Genomic DNA, 27,109 nt, shown 5'->3' with positions numbered 1-27,109 from the left:
CGAGGACGGTGCGGAGGCCTCCTCATGGGAGATAGTAGTAGTGTGCCTTCCTGTTGTCTCGGACAATGGTGTTACCAGTGGGCCTAAAGGAAAAAAAAATATCTGACATCTAATCGTAGCCATCATCTAAGATTTCCTATTCGGCTGCTCCAAGCCTCCCACTCGATTGGGACTCCTGAGGAGGAAAAAATAGAAGAGAAATGGGGAAAAATCAATGAAAATAGGGGAAGATGGAAAAAAATGAAGGGTAAGACCTTTCCTCACGTAGATGATCATTTTTTTTTTTTCATTTCTTTTTCTTATCATTTCATCATCTTTTTTAGAGATAGGGGGGAAAGGAGTTTTTGATCAACAATAAAGTATTTTGACTTTCCAAAAATTAATTAGTAAAACCCAGCGAGACCATAGAAGGATATCAACGCAGTAGAGCTTTGGATAGCTTTCCTCTGGCGGTTTTGAGATTTTTCTTTTTAACCAAAAAAAACAAAAGTCTTTGAGAGCACGCTTACGAATTACTTCGTTTAAATAAACGTGAATGAATGGGTTCATACCAAACCATTAGAATTTAGAACAAGTCATCTTCTCGCAACTTCCGTAGCCATGCTAACAGTTGCCTCTATAAATACGGCAAGCAGGATGTCTCAAAAGGCCAAACAACATGTAAAAAAATTCTTCTCCCTCCTCTCTTCTCTACTCCCTCCTGTCAAATTATGGGCATCCTCAAGGTTTCCATCACGCAGATTGGATTTGTGGTGTTATGTGGTCAACTTGCTAGCCCGGTTTGGGCTGCCATTCAATACTGTGACTTTGTGGTAAGTTTAACTCAAACCAGTATCGCCGTTTGAAGTTTTTCCATACTAATTAAATAGGGTATCTTCATGGAAGAGATTCCATTGCAACACGAGCCCAAGCTCATATATATGGCTAGTTTGTCTTTTTTTTTCTTCTTTTCCCCCTTTCTCCTTCATTTTTTTCTAGCTAGGAGCTTATGTCTATGACCACAAGAAGGGGTGCATGGATCCCCCATGCATGGTGCATGCGTGGCATGTAGAATACTATGCAAATATGGACGGCTGCAGTCTATGATTGAATGCCATGCACATATTGTTTGAATGGCCGTCCATCAACAGATGGTAGCCACCCAAGGATAAAACAGTACTTGCGGTGTGTGGGCTATAGAGGATCTTGATTGTTCGAAGAGACGCCATTGTCCTGGCTTGGTCCAACGCATTAGTCGGTCCTATGATCAAAAGGCTAATGAGGGGCCAAGGCCTTAGGTCCCATTAAATATAGTCTGGTAATGCATTGCCTGTACGCAAAGCTACGCTCGCAAGGAAGTTGGACTACATGTACTTTTCTTTGGACGTAGGCTGGAATTCCTTTTCAAGCGACAAATCCCAAGATTTTTGTCTCCAATAAAAAATTTCTCCAAGGAATTAGTAAATAAGGACCCATTTGTTTTGCCAGAAGAATTTTTTTTCTCAAAAATAATTTTCTAAAAAATTACCACCTGAAAAGATATTTTCTAAAAATAAAATTTTGATATATTTAGTTAACTATCAAAAAATAACTTATTGATGAAGAGTGGCTTATGTTTGGTGGAGAACCTATTTTTCTGAAAAAACTGTATAAAATATTTATAATACACTTCATAGATGTAAGATCATAGTAATATTCTTCCCCATCAATATAGGTAATTCCTAAATAAAAGATTAGAGAGTATACTCTCTGTTTCACATGGGGAACTTGAAGATAGATTTATTGCATTGTTCTTGTAATATCTATTTATTAATTATAAAATGCTTGTAACTTTATGGATCATCTCAATACTTTAACATTTTAAGTCAAAATATGATCAATTTCATGCATATTTATATAAATTTGTGATTTATCTGTTAGCACATAGATCAACAAGTATTCCTTTAGGAGCATAATTGCATCTATATAATATAAATAAAATGATAAATGGATATTAGGTGTGAAATCTCATGTTGACACATAAGATTATGGAGTAATCTCCCAGTGTGCCACATGTTGAGTCCTAATTATTTTTGGGTAGCATGTTTTTTCTCTCTATTTTTCGTATTGAACCTTTCTCAAGCCCTCACAGATATTTGAAAAATAGAGACACCGACCTCCTCTCTGCTCTCCTCGCCGCCACCTCACACTGCTCTCCGTCATCATCTTCTTCCAAATAATGATCAGAGGAAATATCTTACCTTTAAGTTTTTTTCTATCTTTCCTTCATTTCTGTCAATAAGATCTAAAATCCTAAAATCCTAATCTAAAAATAATCCTAATCATTGGATCATTGAGTCGGAGATCGATAATTCTAAAAAAATTAGTATATTCTATGTATGCTCAAAGGAGAGGATGGTTGATCTCACAACCACTTGTATAGAGATATTAATACAAAGATATGGGTATTCATTAGGATATGAGTACACTGATTTGATCCATCGGGAGAATATCCTATGCAAGTCTTATTTGCATGTCAAAAGATAGTTTTCTAAGTGAGAGTTGTGCAAGTGATCCTTAGACCTGAGATCATCATAGAATCTTATGCACATGAATCTATATTTTGGTTCATACTCAATCATGACTAAATCATGAACAGGATATTCTGGATATGGTGGATTGTGTATGAAAGTTATGAGTAGATCAATAAGGAATCGATTACTTCAAGTAAGAGGAGATGACATCCTATGTATTCTCATCTCTAGATAATTCAGAAAGTCTTTGGCCAAAGCAGTATGAAGATTAGGAAGAATTTTTAATGCTTCATTAGAGTTATCATTGATTGACAAAGAATCAATAGAAATATATGTTTGAGTTTGACATAAATCCATACTCATGAATATATTCGGGATACAGGATGATCAAAAAATTAAATTATACGGTAACTTATCACTGAAGAATATTTTGATAATTTTATCAAAGTTTTCATCTTTCGAGTAGGCATGATATGTTGCTAAACGTCAATCATATATTGTAGATTTTTATGAACTAAAGAGATTAATTTATGGATCAATTGGTAAGAGTTCTAATTTGACAACTCAAGTTATAACATGGGTTTGATTTAAATCGATTAGATGGAGTCTAATCTAATTAGGTCAATATATATCTAGACCCACTGCTAGCTAGACGTGGAGCTCATAGGGTCACACACATTAAAAAATTAATCAAGAATAGATTTTGATTAGTTGGTTGGACCAGAGGAACTAATTAGGGTGGTTAAGAAACATGCTAGCACATGTGGCATAAACCCAAGCCCTTTAATTAAGATGATTTGATTAAAATCTTGTTGAATTGGTTAATCCAATTGAGTTATTAATTAAATGGTTAGGATCTGACTTGGACCACATTTATCTGAATTTTATTGGACTTGTTTCAGCTAATTAGGGGTGCCAAATATAAAGTCCAAGTTGATTAGAACTCTATCAAGTCTATCGCCACAATGGGATAAGGCTGAATTATTTAATCTGTTTTGGACTCTTAAAACTCTTATTTAATCTGAGTTCAACATCCATCTCTTAGCCCTCCATCAGCATGGCACAATAATTAAAGTGTGCTCTGGCCTAATGGGGCGTAAAGACATCCCAAAAATCTTAGAGCATGCGGCATTAAGAAATGCCAAGCAGTGTGAGTTCACGAGAGCATTCCTTCTGTTTGGGATATATTCAGACTTTGAAATATGTGCCATCAGATTTCTGGTTCAGTTGGTTATCCAGGTGGCAAAATCAGAATTTTTCTAATTTGTGATGAGGCACTTAAGGCATCTCCTTTTCAAATAAGTCTCTTAAATTTAAGAGTCCTTTTCAAATAAGTCTCTTAAATTCTAATACGGTGATTTAAGGAGCTTGTAAATAAGCATATCTAGATCCTGTTGTGCCCCTCCTATTACTATAAATAGAGGGCGGTAGATTGGTTTAAGGCAATCCATCTCTATCCAATCAATTCCCTTCCTTCTCTTGTTAAGACATTATCTCAAGTTTAAGACAAGTCTGCCTTCTTTAAGACAAGAGCCTAGGAAGAGAATTAGGAGAAAATTAGAGATAGAAAGAGAGGGTTTAAGAGTCTAAGTCTAAGTCAAGGAGAGACCAAGTCCAAGTCAAAGAGTAGGTTTGATCAAATTGGATCAAATCGAATTCTATAGATTACAACTCATCAACAAAGTTTTGAAGCAAGGACTCCTGTTCTTGGAGCAATTTCTATGAGGATCACCTGTAGAGGGCATATACTTGTGTGTCTATGAAAATTAAAAATTTAGCGTAAGAGGTATTTATTTAAACTATATCATAATTATCTTGTTAATTATTTATTAGTTGTAATTAGTCAAGTGATTTTGGGTCTAGGGTTTCGGATGTCATGGGTCTCATAATTGTAAAATTTTGAAATCTACTATTTCGTTGCGCTATCGGAAGGTCTCATAATTTTTCTCTTTCCTTCCCTTGGTTTATTGATGAAATAGGAGACCCATGCTCCCCTTTTTCCTAGAACAGAGGAGGCTCATGGCCAATGGCAGCTGTGATCGGTGATGTTGGCCATTGCATTATAGCCGGAGATCCCCAAACATCAGTGGATAGTGACGGTCAATAATGAAAATTAAAAAAAAATTAAAAAATAAGAAAAAATTAGAGTATCAGGATTTTCAAAGAAAATCCAATGATAGCCTACCAGAATCCATGGTTTAAGAGTTAAAAGAAAGATGTGGGGGAGGATAAATCAAAGAATTTTGAAATTTTACCCTATTTTCCAATGGTGTTTGGCTATAATGGTGGTGGAAGCCATTTCATAAAAAATCTAAGCAATCACTGCAGCCATGATACTCAATGAATAGGTGGAAGAGAAGCTTAGATCCATTAAATTGAGCCGAAGGGAGGTGTTGAGTCCTGTCTAGCTTTGATTCTCATCGACAAAATTGCAGAAAAGATGATTCTCAATGCGAACCTAATTCTGGATCTGATTTTGGGCCCAAACCAAGTTAATTGGGCTGCTCAAGACATTCTCTATCGCTAAAAGAAAATTATTTTTGAAATGTTCCTTGCTCCTAAGTCTTCAAAAATTTGTGGTTACTTCTACCTCAAGTCATCCATTAATTTGAAGAATCAGATTTTCTTCATATAATCTTTCAAATTAAATTTTTGTTCTAATCAACTAAAAATAATTCAAAGTATTACATTTTCACTTTGCAATTTGATTCAAAACCACCAACACACTTGCGTTAAATCAAAGTTTATAAGTTATATCATAATTAACATAAATTATCGTCCTAATATTCCTAGTGTCTATTCATTTACACTCATCTAATGTTTAATTCTAGATATTATAATTTAATCATTTATACTTTGATATAATGTTAATTGTCATGCCTTTAATCTAAGATTGCAAGCCAAAAATTATGGCAACCGCTGCATACTGATAAGAAATTCTCCCCACAAGCATGCAAGGCATCCATATGATATCATAAAATAAACAGTCAAATAAATAATCAATTAATTAAATCTAAAATTTAAATAACTAAAATTTTAATTTTAATATCTCATAAAGTCAACAATATTCAAAAGCTCTTGCATCAGACTTTAATGATGCTAATATAGAATGAAGAAAAATCAAACTTTACTTTCAATCATTTGTGCTATCTTAGTTCTCAAGATTTACAAAAAAAATAAGATATCAAATAATGAGCGAGATAGTCCAATAAAGAATGAATACTTTAGATAGATAAATCAAGTAATAGTAATATGCTAAAAATAAGCATGTAGCTAGAGTATATTAATTCAAAACCAAATCAAATACATTGTAATATCAAAGCAACATGCATATGAATCCAACCTTTTCTAAATTCAATTCCATTTATAAATCAATTTCATTTAAAATATTAAGTTCATCTTGATGGCCATAAATTATGACCATATTTATATCCTATGGCTGGATTAGAAAATGACTTTCATCAAAGGGCCAATATAAAACTCCTAATGGCATAGTATCAAAGTGCCAATATATATTCTTCACTAGTAAGATATCGAAATACCAGCTTATAACCCCACTATCAAGGTATTGATATGTCAACATATAACTCCACTGATAGGATGTCAATATACCAAAATATAACTCCACTGTTAGAGTATGAATATACTAGCACACAACTATCATTGGTAGGATATTGCTATAACAGTGTACAACCCCTACCCATCAGATCTCGTCATACTAACGCATAACCCCTACTAGTAGAATATTATTATATATACTAGCCTACAATCTTCATTGACAGGATATTGATATATTGTCAAGCTGTGAATCCAAATCTACCTCAAATCCAAGCTCTTTTATTCAAAACTATATTCCACAAAAATGAACGATTTTGAAATCAATCGATCATATTTCATAATAAAATCACTATCTTTGATCATGGATCACATAATATTCCATAGTAAGTTATATTCAGTAAATAAATAATATTTATAAATCATAATTAATATGATTTAAAATTCAATGATATAAATATTATATAATTTATCGATTAATATATAAAAAAGAGTTATGTTACTTATTTTGTGAGCAAAACCAACTGACAAATTTAATTAATTTTCAAAATTTATTTTAAAATCTAATATTCAAAAATTATATTTCTATCATATTTTTATCATTAATTAAAGATTTTTATCCTGATTATTTAAAAATAAAAATCTTTAATTCTAACACTCTCATAGGACTAATCAAACAGTAGCTCATGACGTCCTAGTTGATTTGATCTAGACCATCCAATAGATCAATAACAAATCAAAAGTTATGCTAAGATACTGGGATACAATTAATTATGAAATTTAATTATAATATCCATCTTGGCCGAGGTGGGGATTAGTATGTTGGCCATATATTAGAACACTTTTCCTTGGGATCGATCATTAGATAAGAGATCCTTCTTTTGGATCTAGCAAACCCTAGGGGAGAGACTATATAGAGAGAAAAACTAGAAAGAGAAATAAGGGAGAAAAGTGAGAGAGAGAAAATAGGGGGAGAGAGAAAAGAGAGAAATATGGAACTACTCTCTCCTTCTCTCAACCCCCCGCCCCTCCTTTTTTTTTTTTTTTTTTTTATCTTTTCTTTCTTTTTTTTTCTTCTTTCTTTTTTTTTCTTTTTATTTCTTTGCCCTTTTTTGTCTTAATTCCTTCCCTTGGTGAAATAGGGGACTCATTCTCCCCTCTTTCTTCGGAATAGAGAGACTCATGGCCGGTAGCAGCTATGGCTGGCCACGGTGGTGCGGTTGGAGATCCCCCAACCGTTGGGCGTCGACAGTGATGGTCGGCGACAAAAATCAAAGGAAAATGACTGAAAAATAGAGGAAAATCGGAGATTTGGATTTTTCAAAGAAAATTTGGCATAACCGATCAGAATCCATGCGTCGTTTATGGGTCATAGAAGGTCTAGATGAGGATAAATTAAAAGATTTTGAGATCTTTCCTTGTTTCCCGACGGTGTTTGGTCATGATGGTGGCGAAGCCGTCCGATGAGAAATTTGAGCAATCATTGGCGATCGCCACTCCAAGGTCGAGTCCAAGGGGGGGAGGTGGAAGGAAAGCCTTGGTCTGTTAAATGGAGCCGGAGGGAGGTATCAGTCTCTTCTGGCTTCGATCTTCATCGGAAAATCGTCATGACTTTCGATCGATGGGAGTCTGATTCCATCACTGGGTCATATCAATGACTAAATTTTGCCTATTGCATTCATTAATTAGTCATGAAAATGAATGCAGACATCCCTTCGAACTGACTGTGGGAATAGAACAACACAGAGAACCTTGCAAGAGCACCGCAGATTTGTGTGTTAGAAGCGCTAGGCTATAGCAAGAGCACCGCTTTGGCTACAGGAACCACTTTTGCCATTAACCATTGCACAGGAGGCAAACATTCTCATCTCATCTAAAGTAACTAAATTGGAATAATCAAGTGTATCCATGAAGTGATATGGCTCTATCTGTATATTTGGTCAAAAAACTTCATTTTCAATCAATTTTCATTCCGCTTTTACAACAAGTCTACTATTCCAAATCTTCACTATGATACTTTATGCCAGCAGCATGGTTCAGGAACAATGCAGACATGAGTCCTGCAACAAGTCTGTGTTGAATTTTGGTGCTTCGAATTCGACACACAGTAGCTCAAGATAGAAGCCCATAATAGAGCACAGCACGCGTGGCCCGGAGGTGTGGCCTGCAGTCCCGTAGACCCTGCCTGCAAGCACCCAGGCCCGCTGGCACCAATGGCCCACAGGCTGCAGCGCATGCGGCCCGCAGCATGCAGGTCTGCTAGCATGCACAACGCGTGCGGCCCAGCTCGCATGGTCCAAATGCATGGGACATGCACACCACTGTGTGGTCCACTATGCGCCCGTAGGAAAATCGTAGTCCATGCCTCGCAGGTGGACTGCCATGGTTCAAAGCCCATTTCATATGGCTCACGCATGCGAAGACGAGTGGGCAACATGCGGCGCATGTGGAGAGGCTCTGGTCCATAGAGGTTCTGGTCTATGCACAGTCCATGGGCTGTTTTGCACATAGATGGTGATCTTGCATGATCAAGCATCCACGGGTGCATGCGGGAGTGATCAAACGGCAGGAAAAGATTTTGGAGGCTTAACAGGAGTCTGAATTTGATTTGGACTTGATTTTGGATCTTTAAAGGGCCTGACGGCCTATGGGCAACAGAGAAGCCGCAGAGAGGAGCAAGAGGCAGAGGTAGCAGCCAGAGGATCTGGGAAAGGCTTAGTGTGAGTAGGGAGCTAACAGCGGCACAGAGGGTCTCTTTTGGATTTTTTATGAGAGTTTTTGTAAGGGTTGAGAGCTTCTTATTAAGAGGGAAAGATTGATGTATGAGAGTTGAAAGGGTGTGATCTCTTTTTGTATTTGTTCTTTCTTTTATAGTAAAACTTGCATGCCCCATGGAGGTAAGCCTTGGGCTGATCCACGTATTTGATTGTATCCTTTTTATTTATCTTCTTTCTTTCTGTTGCGATATTGACATCGTCATCTGAATTATTGTTCTTAGGTGAAGGATCCATATTCCACACTCATTAGGGATCCTTCCCAACAAGTGGTATCAGAATATGTAGTTGTTCAGGTTGCTGCGGTATTGATCGAGATTGAAGAAGATAAAAAATATAAGCTCAATCAAGATGAAGATCAACCGATATGATAGAAAGAGTAATTTTTTCTTAAAATAAGTAAAAATGAAAGATGTGCTCATTCAATAAGGATTGATTGATACTCTATTATGCGAGGAGAAGCCAACTACTATGGAGTAGAAGGATTGGAGGTAGCTCCAGATACAGGTGACGAGTATGATCTTTTTATATTTGATGGATGATGTAGTGATCTATATACTTAGCGAGACTTCTTCGATGGTGATATGGATAAAGCTCGAGAAGATGTACATGACAAAGTTACTCACCAATGCTCTCTTTCTCTGGAAGCAGCTCTACCAACTTTGGATGAGCGAGGAACAAAGCGTGCAAGAGCATCTTAGCAACTTTCAGAAGATCCTCACTGATCTTCTCAGTGTTGGTGAGAAGATTGAGGAGAAGACCTGGGCATTGGTTTTGCTTTCATCGGTTCCCCCATATTTTGAGTCTTTGGTAACTGCTCTTTTTGTGAGAAAGAGCACCATCAAGATGAATGAGGTCACTTCTATACTTTTTCAGATTGAGGTTCTTAGGCGAGAGAACCAAGTTTCAAGTTCAGGTAGCGACTTGGCTATAGCAGTGATTAGAGATGGTGATGGCAGAAGATGAAGGGACAGAGGATCACAAAGTGGGCAGTCTAGGTCCAAATCAAGAGACTTCAGCAAGATCAGATGCTACAGGTACTATAAGAAATTAAGATATTAGCGATGGCAATTAGCGATGGTATTTTCATCATCGCTAATAGAGAGTATTAGCGATAGCATTACTGATGGCAACACTTTTATCAATAATAATTTATTAAATTTATTAAATTTTTTATTAAATTTATTAGTGACAGTAGAAAGATTATTCGCAATGGCATAATTAGCGATGGATATAGCCATCGTAAAAAAGAAAAAAAATATTTATTAAACTTACTGGCAATCGCGAAAAGAGTAATAATGATGGTTATCACTGTCTCTAATAAAAAATTTATTTATTAAACTTATTAGCAACGGCAGGAAGTGTATTAGCAACGGCCCTTGCCATCGCTAATAATCTATATTTTTTTTTATTTTTATCTAAATATGATATAATTTTAAAATTTAAAGTCTATCTTCACCATTTATTTTTTAAATAATTATCGTTAGAGTATCGTCACAAAAGATTGCCTCGATCCGATAGCTCTAGCTATGTCATCAATAAAATTTGATTTCGATGATCATGAATAACTGCATGATGATTTGATAGATAGAGACCACCGATAGATCCGAAAATTTGCAACAATGATCTCGATAATATTTATAATATTTTATCAAAATTTTACTTCAATCAGACATCATTATCGTGATCAATTTAGCACGAGATTATTTGGACCGTTAAATAAAAAATAAGTGATCAAAAGGCCAAACGACGTCCGATTATAAGGCGATTTTTTAGATAAATGATCTTTGCTACTACTTTGATCATTTGTATGGTGATAATCATAAAATTCAAACTGTATATATATTAACGATCCAAAACTATATGTCTCTTGATATTCATTCTTAAAGTCTTTAAGTAATTATACTTGTGCTTTTGTAAGATCTACTTAATATGAATGGTTCATATATATACGGTTTGAATTTTATGATTACTATCATACAAATGATTAAAGTAGTAACAAAAATTATTTACATAAAAAATCATCTTAATTGGATGCTGTTTGGCCTTTTGATCACTCATTTTTTATTTAACAGCTGAAATCATCCCGTATTAAATTGACAATGATAATGATCTCTGATTAAAGTAAAATTTTAATAATGTACTATAAATATCATCGAGATCATCGTTATAAATTTTTAGATCCATCGATGGTCTCTATCTATCAGATAATCACGTGGTCGTTTGTGGTCATTAAAATTAAATTTTATTAATCAACATAGTTAGGACTATCAGATTGAGATGATCTTTTGTGATGATATTTTAATGATAATTATTTGATAATGAATGATGAAAATAGACTTTAAATTTTAAAATTATATCATATTCAGAAAAAAAATAACGATGAATTTTTTATTAATTTGACCTATGATTATTAGCGATGGATTTTTTTATTATTAGCGACGGTATTTAGTGGTTGTTAGTAACTTTCTCCCTTCCCGCCTATTATCTTCTCCATGCACCCTCACTTTCCCCCACCCCCTTCCCTACACGCCTTAGTTTTTCCCCACCCCCCTTTCCCACTGCATATCATCTTTCCTGAGCTCTCCCCTTACCATCGATCGCCTCCTTCTCTCCCCTCGTAGGTCTCCTTGTCGAATCGGCCCCCCACCACCTCCGACCCCTTGTTGGATTGAGCCATCGACCGTCTCTCCCTTCTCCCCCCGCTACTCCTCTTGCCGGATCGACCTTCCACCGCCTCCTCTTGTTGGATTGACCCCCCTCCCCTTGTCGGATCGAGCCCCCTGCTGCCTCCCCCTTGCTGGATTGGACCCCCGCTACTCCCCTTGCCGGCTCAGCCCCTCATTGCCTCCCCTTGCCGGATCGGCCTCCCGCCCCTCTCCTTGCTGGATCGGGCCCTCTGCTGCCTCCTCCTTGTTGGATCGGGCCCCGCAAGGCCTCCCCTTGTTGGATCGACCTCTCGACCGCCTCCCACCTCCCCAAGCTTCTGACCACCTCCTGCCTCCCCGAGCCCCTGGCTACGAGCCCTCGGTCACCTCTCCAAGCCCCAAGCCTTTAGCTGCCTCCCACCTCCCCGAGCCCCCGACCACCTCCCCAAGCCCTCGGCTGCCTCCCACCTCCCCGAGCTCCAGACCGCGAGCCCCCGACCGCCTCCCACCTCCTCAAGCCTCCGATCGTGAGACCCCGACCACCTCCCGTCTCCCCGAGCCCTCAGCCCTAGCACCCGACCGCCTCTCGCCTCTCTGAGCCCTTGATCGCGAGCCCCCAATAGCCTCCCGCCTCGTCGCACCCATGATTGCAAGTCGCCGACTACCTCCCACCTCCCTGAGCCCCGACTGCTATCCTACTAAGGTAATTGCAAACATCTCTAGGCTAAAAGGCTTCATGGATTTCATGTTCACGCTCTTGGTGATACCATCAATGGTTGCATGTCTACTGGTAGCGAGCTCTTATTTTGAAATTCAATATTGTCTGTGATTGAAGTGCTTGATTTATGGGCAATTCTACTGTTCTTTTCAAATACAGGGCCGCATTTTAATCCTGCTAGGAAGAAAGATAGGGCATCTGAAGATATGAATCGCCATGCTGATGATCTTGGAAATGTGATTGGTGATGAAGATGGTATGATCTATTTGTCGTGGCTATTTTACGATGCTGCATTATTATTTTCATAACATTTAAAAATCGCAAGTTGGTATTAGAAGTGATGTTTTACTTATGCTTGAGCAAGTTTACTGAAGCATTATGCATAGCTGATTACTGGAATACTAGATATTTATGTGGTTTTGGTTTAATATTTCAGGGACTGTTAATTTTAGCATTATTGACAAGCAGGTTATTTATTTTTTTCTTATGTTTAATATATTTTTAATAAAATATTATTCTTTTTACCTTTTAAACTCTTTCATGTTTATTCTCTTTTGTAGATTCTTCTCAATGGACCAAATTCTATTATTAAAAGGGTTGTTATTGTCCATGCCGATCCCGATGACTTCGAAAAGGATAAACTTTATTCCTTAGATATTTATGTTAACTTCATATTTCATTAATGTTAGGCATTAATATTGGATGATATGAAATAATTAGTTATGATGTGTTGAACATCAATTCATATATATGTTATTTTTTATTTTTTATTTATTGCATCAAAAGCATGCATGGGCTAGCAAGTCATTAAAATCTCCATCTCTGTTAATGCTAACATCTAATGATTTGCTTGTTTCTCTTTTACATATTGAAACTATGTTATAGCTTTTATAATCATCCTAATTGATTTATGTCACTCAATATCATTTTATTATCTTGATTGCATACCTATACATAATTTTTATAATATATTTTTTTATTGTATCTATTTTTTAGATTTTAATTTATTAAAATGCTCACTCATAGAGATGCTACATCCATATACTACTTATTTTTTTATACGTATGTAATTTTTAAAGTTGTAAAGCATATTTGTAAAATTATATAATTTATATTTTTAATATAATATAATTAATTTTTTATTTATAATTATATTAAATAATTATTATTTTATTTATAATAAATTTAAAAAATAATTATAAAATAGATTTTAAAATATTTAATTATGAGTTTTTAAAAAAAATAAAAACTATTAATGACGGTATTGGTGACGGCTAGAACTATTCATAATTCGGTTTTAGATCGAAAATCAATCCGAATCAAATCAAAAAATTGAATCAAAACTGAATCGAATATAGTTTGATTTGATTTTTGATTTTCATTTTCAAGAATTTTGGTTTTCTATTCGATTCGGTTAAAAATTGAAAAAATCTAAAAACTAAACCAAAAATTGAAGTTATAATTTAAATTTATGTTGTTTACTATTTTAAAAACTTATTAATTATATGGATTGATGATTGAATATTAGATTTGATCTATTGTTATTATTTGCTATGATGCTTAGTTGTTTGTTTGTATCGTAGATAATATGATTTTTGATATGTTATATTTTATTTATTATCGATTTATCATTTATGAATTATCAATGTACCATTATTTATTAATTATTAATTTTTAATATAAAAAATTATCAAACAACAAATTAAACAGATCCAAAATTTAATTTAATGTAATGTTATAAACTAACAATGAATCGATAATAATTATTTGAATATATTGTATCAAAAATGGATAATTGAAAATAAAAAAATATAAAAAAATTGAATAATTGAAATGAACCGAACTAAAATTTTTGGTTCAATTTTAATTTGGTTTCTTTCTTATTTGGATCAATTTTTGATTTTTATTTTTTTGTTATTCAATTTTTAGATCAGATCGGATTGGATCGGATCGGTTTGGATCGGATCGGATCGGTTAAAATCGAATGAACAACCCTAGCGATGGCCAAACTATCATTAATATTTTTTTTAAAATTTTAATTAAAAAATTAAAAAAATATTAGCGACGGTGCATCACTAATGCCGTTGCTAATTACCATTACTAACGATGGTAATTTTGTTGTTGCTAATAATGGCAATTAGCGACTAAAGTATTTTCGTTAGATTTTTAGCGATGGCTTGAGTGATGGCAAACTGACTATTAGCGATAGTAATTAGCCGTCACTAATAGTCAATTTTTTTGTAGTGAGGTATGATGAGTTAGGACATTGAATCAGAGATTTTTCACAGCTCAAAGATCGGATGAAGGCTGCTGTAGCTGCGGTCCAAGATAGCGATATAGAAGAAAGTGATGGTATTCTTCTGGTATCTGATGAGGTATCTACTTCTTTTTAATAGTAGATTTTAGATTCCATATATTCGCATCATGTTTGTTGCAAAGAAGAACTATTTGACTCCCTAGAGAACTGTGAGGGATTCATCTACTGGATAGATCGAGCTATGCGATTAAGGGCATTGGGATTGTCAGCTTACAGAGTCATGATGGCATAATAAAAAAATTGGATGAGGTCCGATATATATCCAGTTTCAGAAGAAATCTAATTTCACCAAGCAGACTGGATTCAAGCAGCTACAGGTAGAGAGTTAAGGATAGAATCCTAAAACTTTTGTACGGCAATAGGATTGTGTTGAAGAGCCAAAGATATGAAGGATATTACCTCTTGATAGTGAGCTCAGCGCGAGGTGGAGCTTCAGGAGTCAGTGAAAGCTCAGAGCGAGGTCGAGCTTTAGGTATAAGTGGATTAGGCATGAGATGAGAAACTCGAGAGGATGATGAGCGATGTCGTAGGGTGAAGTTCCTATTACCACAGGAGGCTGCCTTGAGTAGGTCTCAGATCAGACAAGTCATAGCATATGATGGAGATGGGATCGAGCGGCCTGGCTCAACTCTCATATTTATCCATCCATGAGCAAACAAGTATATGCCACAGGGCATGGGGGCGAGATGATCTAGAAGCTCTCAAAGTTATATGGAAGCCGAATGTCGAGTCGAGATAGAGATTATTGAGTTTTGGCACCTCAAACAGAAGCCCACAGTAGAGAACAACACGAGCGATCTGGAGGCGTGGTCTGCAGGGCTTGCGGGCACCCAGTTCTGCTGGCACCCATGGTCCATAGGCCTGCCACACACGTGGCCAAGATGGAGCCTACAGCGTGCAGCCCGCAGCGCACAAGCCCGCCCAATGCGCATAGCCTAGACGCGCGAACCATCGCACGCCCGTGAGAAAATCCTGGTCCACACCTCGCACGTGGACCACCACAGTCTAGAGCCCATTTCATGCGGCTCATGCGCATGCAGATGAGTATGTGACACCTGATGCACACGGAGAGGCTCCGATCTATAGAGGTTTCGATCTATGCACGATCTATGGGTTGTTTTGTGCGATCTTAAGCGATCTAGCGGTCACGAATGCATGCAGGAGCGATCGAATGGCAGGAAAAAATTTTTTAGGCTTAACAAGAGTCCGAATTCAGTTTGGACTCGATTTTGGATCTTTAAATAGCCTGACAGTCTGTGGGCAACAAAGAAGCCGTAGAGAGTAGTGAGAGGCAGAGATAGCAACCAGAGGATCTGGGAGCGGCTTGGTGTGAGCAGAGAGCTAGCAACGGCATAGAAGGTCTCCTTTGGATTTTTTGTGAGAGCTTTTGTAAGGATTGAAAGTTTCTTGTTGAGAGAGAAAAATTAATGTATAAGAGTTGAAAAGGTGTGATTTCCTTTTGTATTTCTTCTTTCTTTCATAATGAAGCTTGTATGTCTCATGGAGATAAACCTTGAACTAATCAACGTATTTAATTATATCATTTTTATTGCTCTTCTTCTTTCCTATTGTGGTATTGACATCGTCATCTGGGTTAACAATCTTGGGCGAGGAATCAATATTTCGTACTCGTGATGAATCTTTCCCAACAGTCTTATGCTTGCCAAACAGTTTTCAACAAATAGGAAAAAGCAAGGAATAGTTATTCTAGGCAAACCTTCTTATGCCAAGCATAATTACTCCAAAGAAAGCTGTCATAAAGTATTTGCTTAAGATTTGGTAAAATAGGCTCTCTAATTTCCTCAAGGCCATTTTTATGTAGACAATAGCTTGATCATGTTCTACATAAATTATGCCTGTGCCTTCTACTTCTATATATATATATATATATATATATATATATATATATATATATATATATATATATATATATATCTTGAGACAATAGACTCAATTAGGGCCACAGCCTTGTGAAGTTTGAGTTGTTATGTCCAGAGTTGTTTCACGAATCATCATGTGAGAAATGTGATTAATAAGTAGGTATATCTAATAAAACTTTGAATGTCATCTATTGGGATATACCGACTGATCTCTGAACGCTGACTTACCTTCGGACCGATCCGACCGACGCCCGACTCTACCGACCGGACCGACGGACGACTCCGATGGACGACTCCGACAATGACTCCGATGGACGACTGCCGACAATGACTGCCGACAATATCCGATCAAAGGTATGTCGGCCGAACAGACCCATACTGTTCCCGACCGGCCGAGCGGCCGAACCCATACCATCGACCCACTATCGGAGATGGCAGCCGACGTCCGACTTCCGCGAGGCATCAGATCACCCAACGGTGTCTCCGAGTCATCACCCGACGTCCCGACAGCCGAATACCGGCATATAGTCGGCCAACCGCCCAAACACCGTACAACCACTATGGGCAGTTGTCCTGTCGAGGACATGCGGTATGGCCGCCCTGGGGCATTGTCCTGTCAAGGACATGAATTAATCCCGATGACTTGATAGCCCCCGACGATTTGACAGCCCCCGACGATTTGACAACTCCCCAGTTGTCTGCATCATTAATGGCAGGACCATACCGCATTCTACTATAAAATGGGATAAGGCAACAGTCTTGATAAATTTTAAGCAAGCTTTCTCAAGCTCTCTGAGACATCTTTAAGCTCTTGAGCTCTCTCTCTCTCTCCCTCTCGCTGAGTTCCACTGTTGCCTAGTCTCCTCTCTGACTTGACCATCGGAGGGTCCCTGTCGGAGGCATCTCCGGTCAGTGAGGACTTTTCTTGCATGTGCATGACCCCGATGATCGGGCGACGAGGGGATTGGCCGCAACATCTTCTTTTTATGGGCGTAGTGGATCTGAATTAGCGTGGAATAGTGGGTCTAGATGGTCCAATAGATGCGCTTCTAACATGGTTTAACTAATTCACATTTTATAACAAAAGCTTATGTTTCTGTTCAGTGGTTCTATTTTGATGCGTTTACTTTCTGCCTGCATGCAAGGCTGTAAGTAGGAAACGAGAACATGCAAAATTTTCAAAAAGAAGAAGAAAGGATTCTTTCATCCTCAATTTGAAAACATTGAAGTGGACCTGTTTTAGTCTTTGCATTTGCTTGCGACTTTAAGACAATTCTCTAGCAAACGGGTAGAAGAAACCAATCGCTTTCTCCACACAAAAATTGAGGTGGAATCAATGGGCTAATTAATTTGAAAGATATATTCGCTTAGATATTGACACTAAAAGATTGAAGCTTGTCCCCTCTACTAGGTAAGGGACGAGCAATGAGCTGTCTTTCCTTGGATATCAAGTATTGACTTTTAGTGTCGACTCATTCTTAGTCTAACGTAGAAGTTGGGGATTTACAAGGGTGGAAACTTCTTTCTTTTGAGAAAAATAAACCAAGGAAAGAAAGAGCTGTCCGCCAATAGATATCCGTATTCAGGCGTTGACAAAAGGTTGCTGCTCATTTAATGACATGGACTAGGCAAATCGTTTATATTAGAAATCAACTGCGAACGCGGTAAAGAGTGGAAAAACACATGTCACTTCTTAGAATTCTCCTTTTCTAATGAGCTGTTGTTCATCCCATGACCCCATACGAAAGAGTCCTACATTGGAGAACTCCAGCTGCATGGAATTATTCATGAGTCTATTACATGTTTTTTTTGCCCAAAATATTGCATAGATGCAAAGGCAAGAGGATTCACATTCAAAAAGATCAAAACCAACGTTAAGAATGTGGTCACATCAAGATTCTCGAGCAAGAAATGTACCTGCCATAGAGACTAAAGAAAACGAGTTATCTTCCTTTTTTGTTTCAAATTTATTACAGTCAGTGGGAGGCCCACTTACACTATAATTGTTAGATCTGGAATACTGACGTTGCATCACCTAAAAATCCATAAAGCTTTGATTGCTATATAGAAAGTTGCGACTAAGATATTAGGTGACCTTTTTGTTTGTTATATATACATAAAACAGAATTCTAACTTCAGCCATACTTAATTTGTTATATGGCATCATCTCATAACTAATAGAAATACGAACACTACTTGATCTCACTTCTTCTTATTTAACTGCATATTTCATCTTTTTTCTTTCACTGATTATAACAAAGAATTAGTTTATGATAACATTTTCGTTAAGCAATCAAAAATATTACAAATAAATGGTGATTTTGTTTCTTGCCATCCATTATTTTCTGCTAAAATGGCCATAGCAGTCATTATATATAATACACATCCTCTTATTCCTTAAAGCTGTTATTTAACCAAAATTTGGGATACCATTATGAGCAATTCCATATGCTGCTGCCAAAATCGAACCTGATAGAGCTCGATAGGCTGGCGCCAAAAGCCAACATGACGAGAATGCCAGCCCTTAGAGCTGATCATTTGGAGTTTTGTCCGTAATGGAAGCTGAAGCTTTTAGGTAACATAAAGCCAACTAACCTTGGCCACCTTGCGTCGTCCAAGTCAAATTTGAGGTGCCAAAGGGATCTGGAAGAACGGCTTGGTTGCATCTGCCTATCAGATGCAAGGTCCATGGTTTTTACTTGTTAATCTCGTCAACTTCTTAGCTGGATCAAGATCATTTGTGGTGATCAATCATCCGGATATTATTGACTATCAGATGCATGGGAATTTTCTTGGATGGGAGATTGACGAGGGCCCACTTTGTTGTTGTTGGGCAAGATGTTTACGGGACGCAAGGCATGACCACATGCATGCTTACAATGTGCTTAGATTAGGAAACGTATGACCCTTCGCTGCCTAACTCAGTTGGACCCCAATTCGACAACGATACCCGCTGCTAATCAAGACGTCACTGGTCTACATACATGCTGTTTCATCATGTTTCCATTCCTACAAACCTTCTTAGAACATGAGTATATTACTTTTCATTCTTTTAAATTATTTTAAGGTGGTGGAATTGCCTTTTTTATTATTATTATTATTATTATTATTATTATTTGGTTAAAAGATGAGATGAGCCCAATTACAGTCTAAGAAATCAACAATACAAAATTAGTCAATGGGACTGAAAATAGAATATTCATCTCTCCCACAGGTATAACTATTAGGTTCTTGGGTTGTTAAGTTGATTAATTAATCATGATAAAGAGATCAAGAGCTGTTATTAAGAAAAGAAAAAAATTGGTGGCCCCAATAAATATGAACATGCAGATATTTAACATGGTTATATATATCAATTCCAAAAAAATTCCTACATAAAGCAGGTGCAAACCAAATTAAAATGCTAATTGAGCCAGTTCTAATAGAGGATTAGGCCCAACTAGTTCAATATTCAGAATTCAAAATTCAAAACAGAAAACATAACCTGTTTATAGAACAAAAGAGTCAAAAACGGTATGGACCACACATCTATATGGTCTTCATGTACAGTAGAGGTGAAATGGGATGACACGGTTTCATTGAATGATTACATATCATGGTTTCGTGGAATGGGAACTCTTATAATAATACAATATAGATTGCATATCATATGTCGATTTCATAAATTTAGTTTAACTTAGTAGATGTCTTTAAAGTAGCGTGGGAATGTCATCATTCTTTAATGACCTATTAATTTTTGGTGTGACTGTTAGGATGGAGCCTTATCTGCCTTGCTAAAAATTCATTTAATTGTTTATCGATTTTGAAGAAAAATGAACGACAATGGTGAATTTTTATAAACAAATATTGGGACTTTTAGTTTTGCAATAATACTCAAGCTTCGTAGGACCATTATGCCTTTTTTTTTTTTTTTTTTTAATAAAAAGATTCAGAATGCAGGATGCAGGAACATGCATAATGGTCAGATAAGGTAAAAGAAAATGTTGATCGTCCTTTTTCCCATTAACACTAATTACCTCAATCCATGCTTGTTGAAGTTGGAATGACCACATAGAAGCAAATCGGTACTGGAATTCAAAAAGAAAAAAGAAAGAAAGAAAACTCCAACACTACAATTAATGAAAAAGAAAAATGAACAAAGATCGAACAGTGCCCATGAAAGCATAAGATTTAAATGGTTCAACAAATTCCTGCCTATGTCCGTCAAGAGAAAAGATCCCTTCTTTATTATAAGAATGTGATCATTGAGTTTTTATCCCAAAAATTCAATCCCAAGACCCATTGCATAGCCATGGATGGTTGCCATCACATAGAGGACGGTGATCAAACAAAACAATCTATGGTGCCATGCATGCGTATTGGATATATACTTGACGCGTGAATTGCAAAGGATATATTCTCTGTATAATCATTAGTGAGTTGGTCTCCTAACCTAAAGTCGGAAGGCTACTAGAAATTAGGAGAGGCTTGTCGGCTTTGACCTTGAACCAACTAAAATTAAGTGCCTTCCCGCTGTGCGAAATATCTGTTTATTGTAAAATATTTTGACTTTGCAAAACCTAATCAGTAAAACCCAGGGAAACCTTCAAAGAGATTCAATCCACTAAAGCCTTTGACGGCAATCCTCCAGCGGTTTTGAGATTTTTTTTTTTCACCGAAATAGAGAGAAAAAAAAAAAAAAAAAAGCCTTAGACAACATGGTAAGGGGTTACCGCGTTTAAATAAACGTGAATGAATGGTCAATGTATGCTTTCATGCCAAATCGTACGAACTAGTCATCTATCTTGTGGCAAATTCGATAGCCAAGCAAAGGGTTGCCTCTATAAATACCGCATGGGGGATGTCTCAAAGGCCAAACAAGATATAGAGCATAGTTCTTCTCCCTTCTCTCTTCTCTACTCCCTCCTATCAAATTATGGGCATCCTTAAGGTTTCCATCATGCATTTGTTGGGATTTGTGGTGTTTTGTGGTGTGCTTGCTAGCCCAGTTTGGGCTGCCACTCAGCAGCATGACTTTGTGGTAAGTTAAACTTTAATTTGCCAGCATCATCATTTGAAGTTTTCCATACTATAAGATAGGGTAACTTTTTGGAAATGATCCGAATGCAATATGAGCCCATGCTCATATGGCTAGCTTATATTTCTTGTCTTTCCTTCTGTCTGCTGTTTTTCCCTCTTGGAGCTTATGTCCATGTTATGACCACTAGACGGGATGCCTATGGCCGGGCTTCGTCTAACGCAAGAGTACTGGTCCAATGTCAAAAGGCTAATGAGGGGGACCAAGGCCTTAAGTCTTGTTAGATATAGTCTTGTAATGCTTTGCCATTATGCAAGGCTATTCTAGCAAGGAAGATGGTCTGCATGTACGTACCTTATTACGTGGAAGTGGACAGGTAGTCATCCATATCTAGCGACCAATCTCAAGATTTTTGTCAGTCTTGTATAAAACTTCCGAATGGAGTTAGCAGGCTAAATTAGCACACGCTTCCATCCTCCTATATAGAATTTCAATCACATTTTGCCTGCAAACACACCGGCCTCCATGGACATCAGTGAATATATAGTAATTTACATGGTATTAGCTAGTAAGTTCTTTTCTATGATCCAATTTTGGAAAGTCAGACTATGTTGCATGGTCCAGAAAGAATCTCTAGATATTTTTTTTATATGTTCACAGCTATAACTAATGTCGAATATATATATATATATATATATATATATATATATATTATAAAAAAGAACTTCTAGACGGTATGTGTGTGTAAGTTTGAATCAGTCTCCCATAGTATATGATGGTCATTACTTAATTGCGGCAGATAGAAGAAACTCCCTATACTCGGCTGTGTCACACCAAACAAATTCTGACGGTGAACGGCCAGTTCCCGGGGCCAACCATCAAAGCCCGCAAGGGAGACACCGTTATCGTTAGAGTGTACAATCATGCGGGGTACAACATCACCCTCCATTGGTACGTATCAAAAACCGTGAGCACTTCTATTTCAAACTACTGAATGAAATATACGTCGAACGCCTATTACGGAGTATCACGTGATGTATTAATTCTGGATACATTAATTCTCAGGCATGGGGTGGACCAGCCAAGGAATCCATGGTCCGACGGGCCGGAGTACATCACACAGTGTCCAATCCAACCAGGCGCTAACTTCACGTACACCATCTTGTTCTCTGAAGAAGAAGGGACAATCTGGTGGCATGCCCACAGTGATTGGGATCGGGCGACGGTACATGGAGCCATTATAGTGTACCCTCGGCAAGGCACTACCTTCCCCTTTCCCCAGCCCTACCAGGAGATCCCCATCATTCTAGGTACATCCTCCTCTCTTTCTCTAGTTCTGCGAGTCATATGCTATACCCATGCACAATTTAAATGTTGCCAACTCCTAAACTACGAACGTAGCAATGATACGTTAGCGTGCAACGGGCTATACGTAAAACTATGCATGCATCGGTACAGCATGAGTTGCATTTCTTAGATTTGATTCACTGGGAGGTGACAAAATGTCGACCAATTCATTATTGCTGTATCAATTACTAACAGGAGAATGGTGGAACGCCAACGTGAGTGAAGTCCTAGCAGACGCTCTCCGCACCGGCAGTGATCCGGAAATATCCGATGCCTACACCATCAACGGCCAACCCGGCGACCTCTACAACTGCTCCAAACCAGGTCAACCCCCACGTGTCACACTCTCATCCAGCCATATTTCTTTCACTAGTGTGCCTGCAGTCTATCTTACCATTTTTTATTTTTAAACTGTACATATGTATAGGAACATTCAAAGCTTTGGTGGAGCATGGCAAGACCTACCTCCTCCGAGTGGTCAATGCGGCCATAAACAATGAGCTCTTCTTCGCCATCGCCGGACACCAGCTCACCGTGGTCGGCACCGATGCGAGCTACACCAAGCCATTCACGACCGACTTCATCATGATCACGCCGGGCCAGACCATGGACCTCCTCCTTGAGGCCAACCAACCTGTCACCAACTCTACCAACAACCGTTACTACATGGCAGCTTCGGCCTACTCCAGTGCAGTTAATGTCGCATTCGATACCACTATCACGACAGCAATCGTAGAGTACGTCAACAGCACCAATAGTTCATCCATCTCTCCGCAATTCCCCTACCTTCCATCGTACAACGACACTAATTCGGCGACCAACTTCACCGCCAACCTCCGGTCTCTGGCGAGCGAAGACCACCCGGTGGATGTCCCGCAAACTTTCGATGAACGGATCATCATCTCGATATCAGTCAATGAGATTTTATGCCCCAACAGCTCGTGCGAGGGACCCAATGGAAACCGGCTGGCCGCTAGCCTTAACAACATAAGTTTTGTTTCACCACTGATTGATATCCTCGACGCCTACTATCAGAATATCAGCGGAGTCTATGGGACAGGGTTTCCAAGTCAGCCGCCATTCTATTTCAACTTCACCGGAGATAACTTGCCGTTCAGCTTGTTGTTTCCGAGGAGGGCGACGGAGGTTAGGGTTTTGGAGTACAATACGAGCGTGGAGATAGTGTTCCAGGGGACCAATCTTTTGGCTGGGGAGAACCATCCCATGCACATGCATGGCTATAGCTTCTACGTGGTGGGACGGGGGTTCGGAAACTATGATGCGGAGAAGGACCCGGCGACCTATAACTTGGTGGACCCACCACTTGAGAACACGGTTGGGGTGCCCAAGAATGGTTGGGCGGCTATAAGGTTCAGGGCTTCAAACCCAGGTGAGTTTGGTTTCGTTTCTTCACGTAAGTTTAATTTTGGTCATGGGCGAACTTGCCTTTTAGAAATTAGTATCCTGGGTTAACTAAACAGAGTATTTCCTTTTCTAGCGTGATGTATTCCAAAGAAAACGATTTAAATGGTTGTCTCAATTACTTAATTGACAATTTCCTCCAAGTTGATTTGGGGTTTTTTTCATCAATTTTTTCTGTAATTAATGTTTACTAGGTGCGGTTATGATTTCTTTCTACTTTCTTCACACGAATTCATTTAATCATTTTGATGGATACATTTGTTCAGGTGTTTGGTTCATGCATTGCCATTTGGATCGCCATCTCAGCTGGGGAATGAATACTGTGTTCATTGTCAAGAATGGTGCAAGCCCACAAGCTCGATTGCTGCCACCGCCTTCGAACATGCCTCCCTGTTAGATGATTGGATGAAGAAAGCCACGGATATGATTTGCATGTAGCATTCAAAATAATTTGAAACATTGTGATAGATTTACTTCATTATTCTTGTAATATTCTGTTTATTCATTATTTCAATTATAAGATGCTTATAATATTGTATATCATCTCAATAAATAAACATTTTCAGTCACAATATAAATTACATGTATATTTATATACATCTGCGATTCAACTGTTTACATATAGATCAACAAGGGTTCTCTCTGGAGCATATTTGGCATTTGTATCTTGTAGAGAACAATGTGTACTTGAGACATACAGATCCAGAAAAAAGTAGCCATAATTACCCGAAAGTGGGAAATTAATTGGTGCATGATGTCTTTAAATTTTAAAGCTCCGATTATTGATAATTTACCAAAGAAGAAACATGCTTTTTGACGACATTTAGTTTCAACTTCTGTTTAGGCGGATCAAAGTAATTTAGAGCATCAAATAGGCCACGACCCTGTCGTGGGCATACCTTCTCTCCAAGAAGTCTTCTGTTGTGATCTGAATCCTATAGCTAACTAACTTTTATATTAACATTTTAAGTTTCAAGCAATGAGTTCCATTGGTGGGGTAAAGGATATTGGCTTTTCTGATCCAACCAAATCTTTGTCAATGGTCTAAGCCTATCTGACTAGGATATCCAACTGGCCTATCCACTAGAGGGCTCAACAAAGTTCTAAGTAGACCGAAGGAGCCAGCCAGAGATTGCCATGTGCATCTAAGGAATTGCATGATGGTCATGAATTTGGAAGAGACCACTGCAGCATGGATCACACCCAAGTTGAGATTGAGGGAAGGAGATCATGCATGCTTGAAACTCCACACTGATGTCAGATCTGACCTAAAACAATAAAGACAAAAAAATCCTTTTACTCGAGAGTATCCGACGGGGACCTTTCAATATCTAAGTTATATAGAATCTTACAAAATACTAGAGAGGTATAGTGGTGAGAGCTCGAAAGCACTTAGAACATTCAAAGCACGCTTAAGACTTAGAAGGCTTAGGACTTCAACTTACCAAGAGAGCCTCCTGGGAATAGTTTATATACGTGAGGGTCAATATACCCATCTCTGGAATGTGCGCATCAATCATTTTGGATAACCAATTGCACATCTTGAAGATATTGTGCTGATAATTCTCCCATACTAATATCTTGCGCATCTCGACCTATGGTTATAGAAACTATTCATGATTGTGGTTGTAATATTGCTAGATGGGGGGGAGATACATGCATCGATCTCCATACGTCTCTGGGCTGGCTACATAGTAGGCGTTGATTTGATAGGATGGATCTTCATAATAAATTCTGATCGGTCAGTTTTGCACTTCGATTGTGATCGATTCTAAGGTATATTATTTGTATCCCACTTTTGAGGTCGAGGTCACTTGTTAGCTCAAGCGAAGGAAGTAAATTAGTTAGTGAAGACGACCAGCTGAGGAGACCTATGAAGCTGATGCCGTAGAGTCAAGCCATGAAACCGAGCGATCGAATCATCCCTTCAGTTTAGCTATAGGAATCTTCTAGATAATGCATTTATGAGAAGGTTGATGGCATTCGCACTTCTCAAAACAGCATTATGATGAACGGATGGATTTACGAAATGATGATTGGATGCTTTGCTGATTACAAGCCTAATAAAATTTGGAGTTGAAGAGCTAGTGGACATGTATTGAAGATCTAACCGTTGATTCAAACGGTCACTTCAGTCTGAGCCTTCCAAGGCTCTATATAAGACCCGCAACATGTGATTTATCCACATTTGACTTTTTGCATACCAGTACCAAGAAAGAGGAAAGAGAGAACGGTCGAACTTTTTTGTGGTGGTGGCTAGATTTTTTCCACCATCTTCCTCCTAGGCATCTATCAGAGTTTTGCCGCCTTTTCGTAGTCCCTTCATCTTCATAGGCCTATGGTGGGTTTTTTTACCTTCTTATTGTAGCAACCCGTTTACTTGGGCCTGTAGCCCAGATGGCCCAACAACACAAAAAAAAAAAAAAAAAAAAATAGAACAGAGAAGGAGGAAGACTCCTAGCCGGAGTCTTCTTCCTTCACGATTTCCGACAAAATCGGACTCAAAGAGTCCGACTAGGGTAGGAAACCTCCACTATAAGATCCTCCAACCTTCCTTTAGGAATTTACAACAAAAATTTCAAAGTAAATCAAGAGATTTGAGAGATTTTTCTCAGAGATTTCCGTGGTGGTTGATCGGAAGAAAAGAGGTCGCCGGAGCTGTTTTGGCCGCCGGAACAAGGTATTTCCTCTTCTCCTTGTTATTCTCCGGTCACCGGTGTTTTTGGAAGCCGACGAGGTGCCGGTTCGGGCTTCCGGTTCGGGCTCAAACAGGGATACCCTGTTTTTATGATTTTCTTCCTTCTCTGCCGCCGGCAACAAGGAGGGTGACCCTGCCGCCGGCCAGCTCGCATGCTCGACCGTCGTTGTCGGATCTCCGGCCAAGTCGTCGGAGCCCGAGCGACCCCCTTTTTCCTCCCCTGTTATGGCCCAACGGAACC

The 27,109-nt window shown here is 38.2% G+C and overlaps 1 protein-coding gene across 1 annotated transcript; it reads left to right on the top strand.

The window, feature by feature from the left end:
- Positions 1-21,244: 21,244 nt before the first annotated feature.
- LOC105056531 (putative laccase-9) lies at positions 21,245-24,746 on the top strand. Its single transcript, XM_010938748.4, has 6 exons — positions 21,245-21,404; positions 22,201-22,352; positions 22,467-22,711; positions 22,944-23,072; positions 23,176-24,138; positions 24,437-24,746. The coding sequence occupies exons 1-6, from the start codon at positions 21,300-21,302 to the stop codon at positions 24,565-24,567; spliced, it is 1,725 nt and encodes a 574-aa protein (XP_010937050.1). The 5' UTR covers positions 21,245-21,299; the 3' UTR covers positions 24,568-24,746.
- The last annotated feature ends 2,363 nt before the right edge of the window (positions 24,747-27,109 follow it).

This window comes from Elaeis guineensis, chromosome 13 (genome assembly GCF_000442705.2).
Source record: "Elaeis guineensis isolate ETL-2024a chromosome 13, EG11, whole genome shotgun sequence".
In the NCBI taxonomy this organism is placed as follows: Eukaryota; Viridiplantae; Streptophyta; class Magnoliopsida; order Arecales; family Arecaceae; genus Elaeis; species Elaeis guineensis.
Note: the sequence above shows the minus strand (reverse complement) of the source record. Positions and strands in the feature narration are given on the sequence as shown.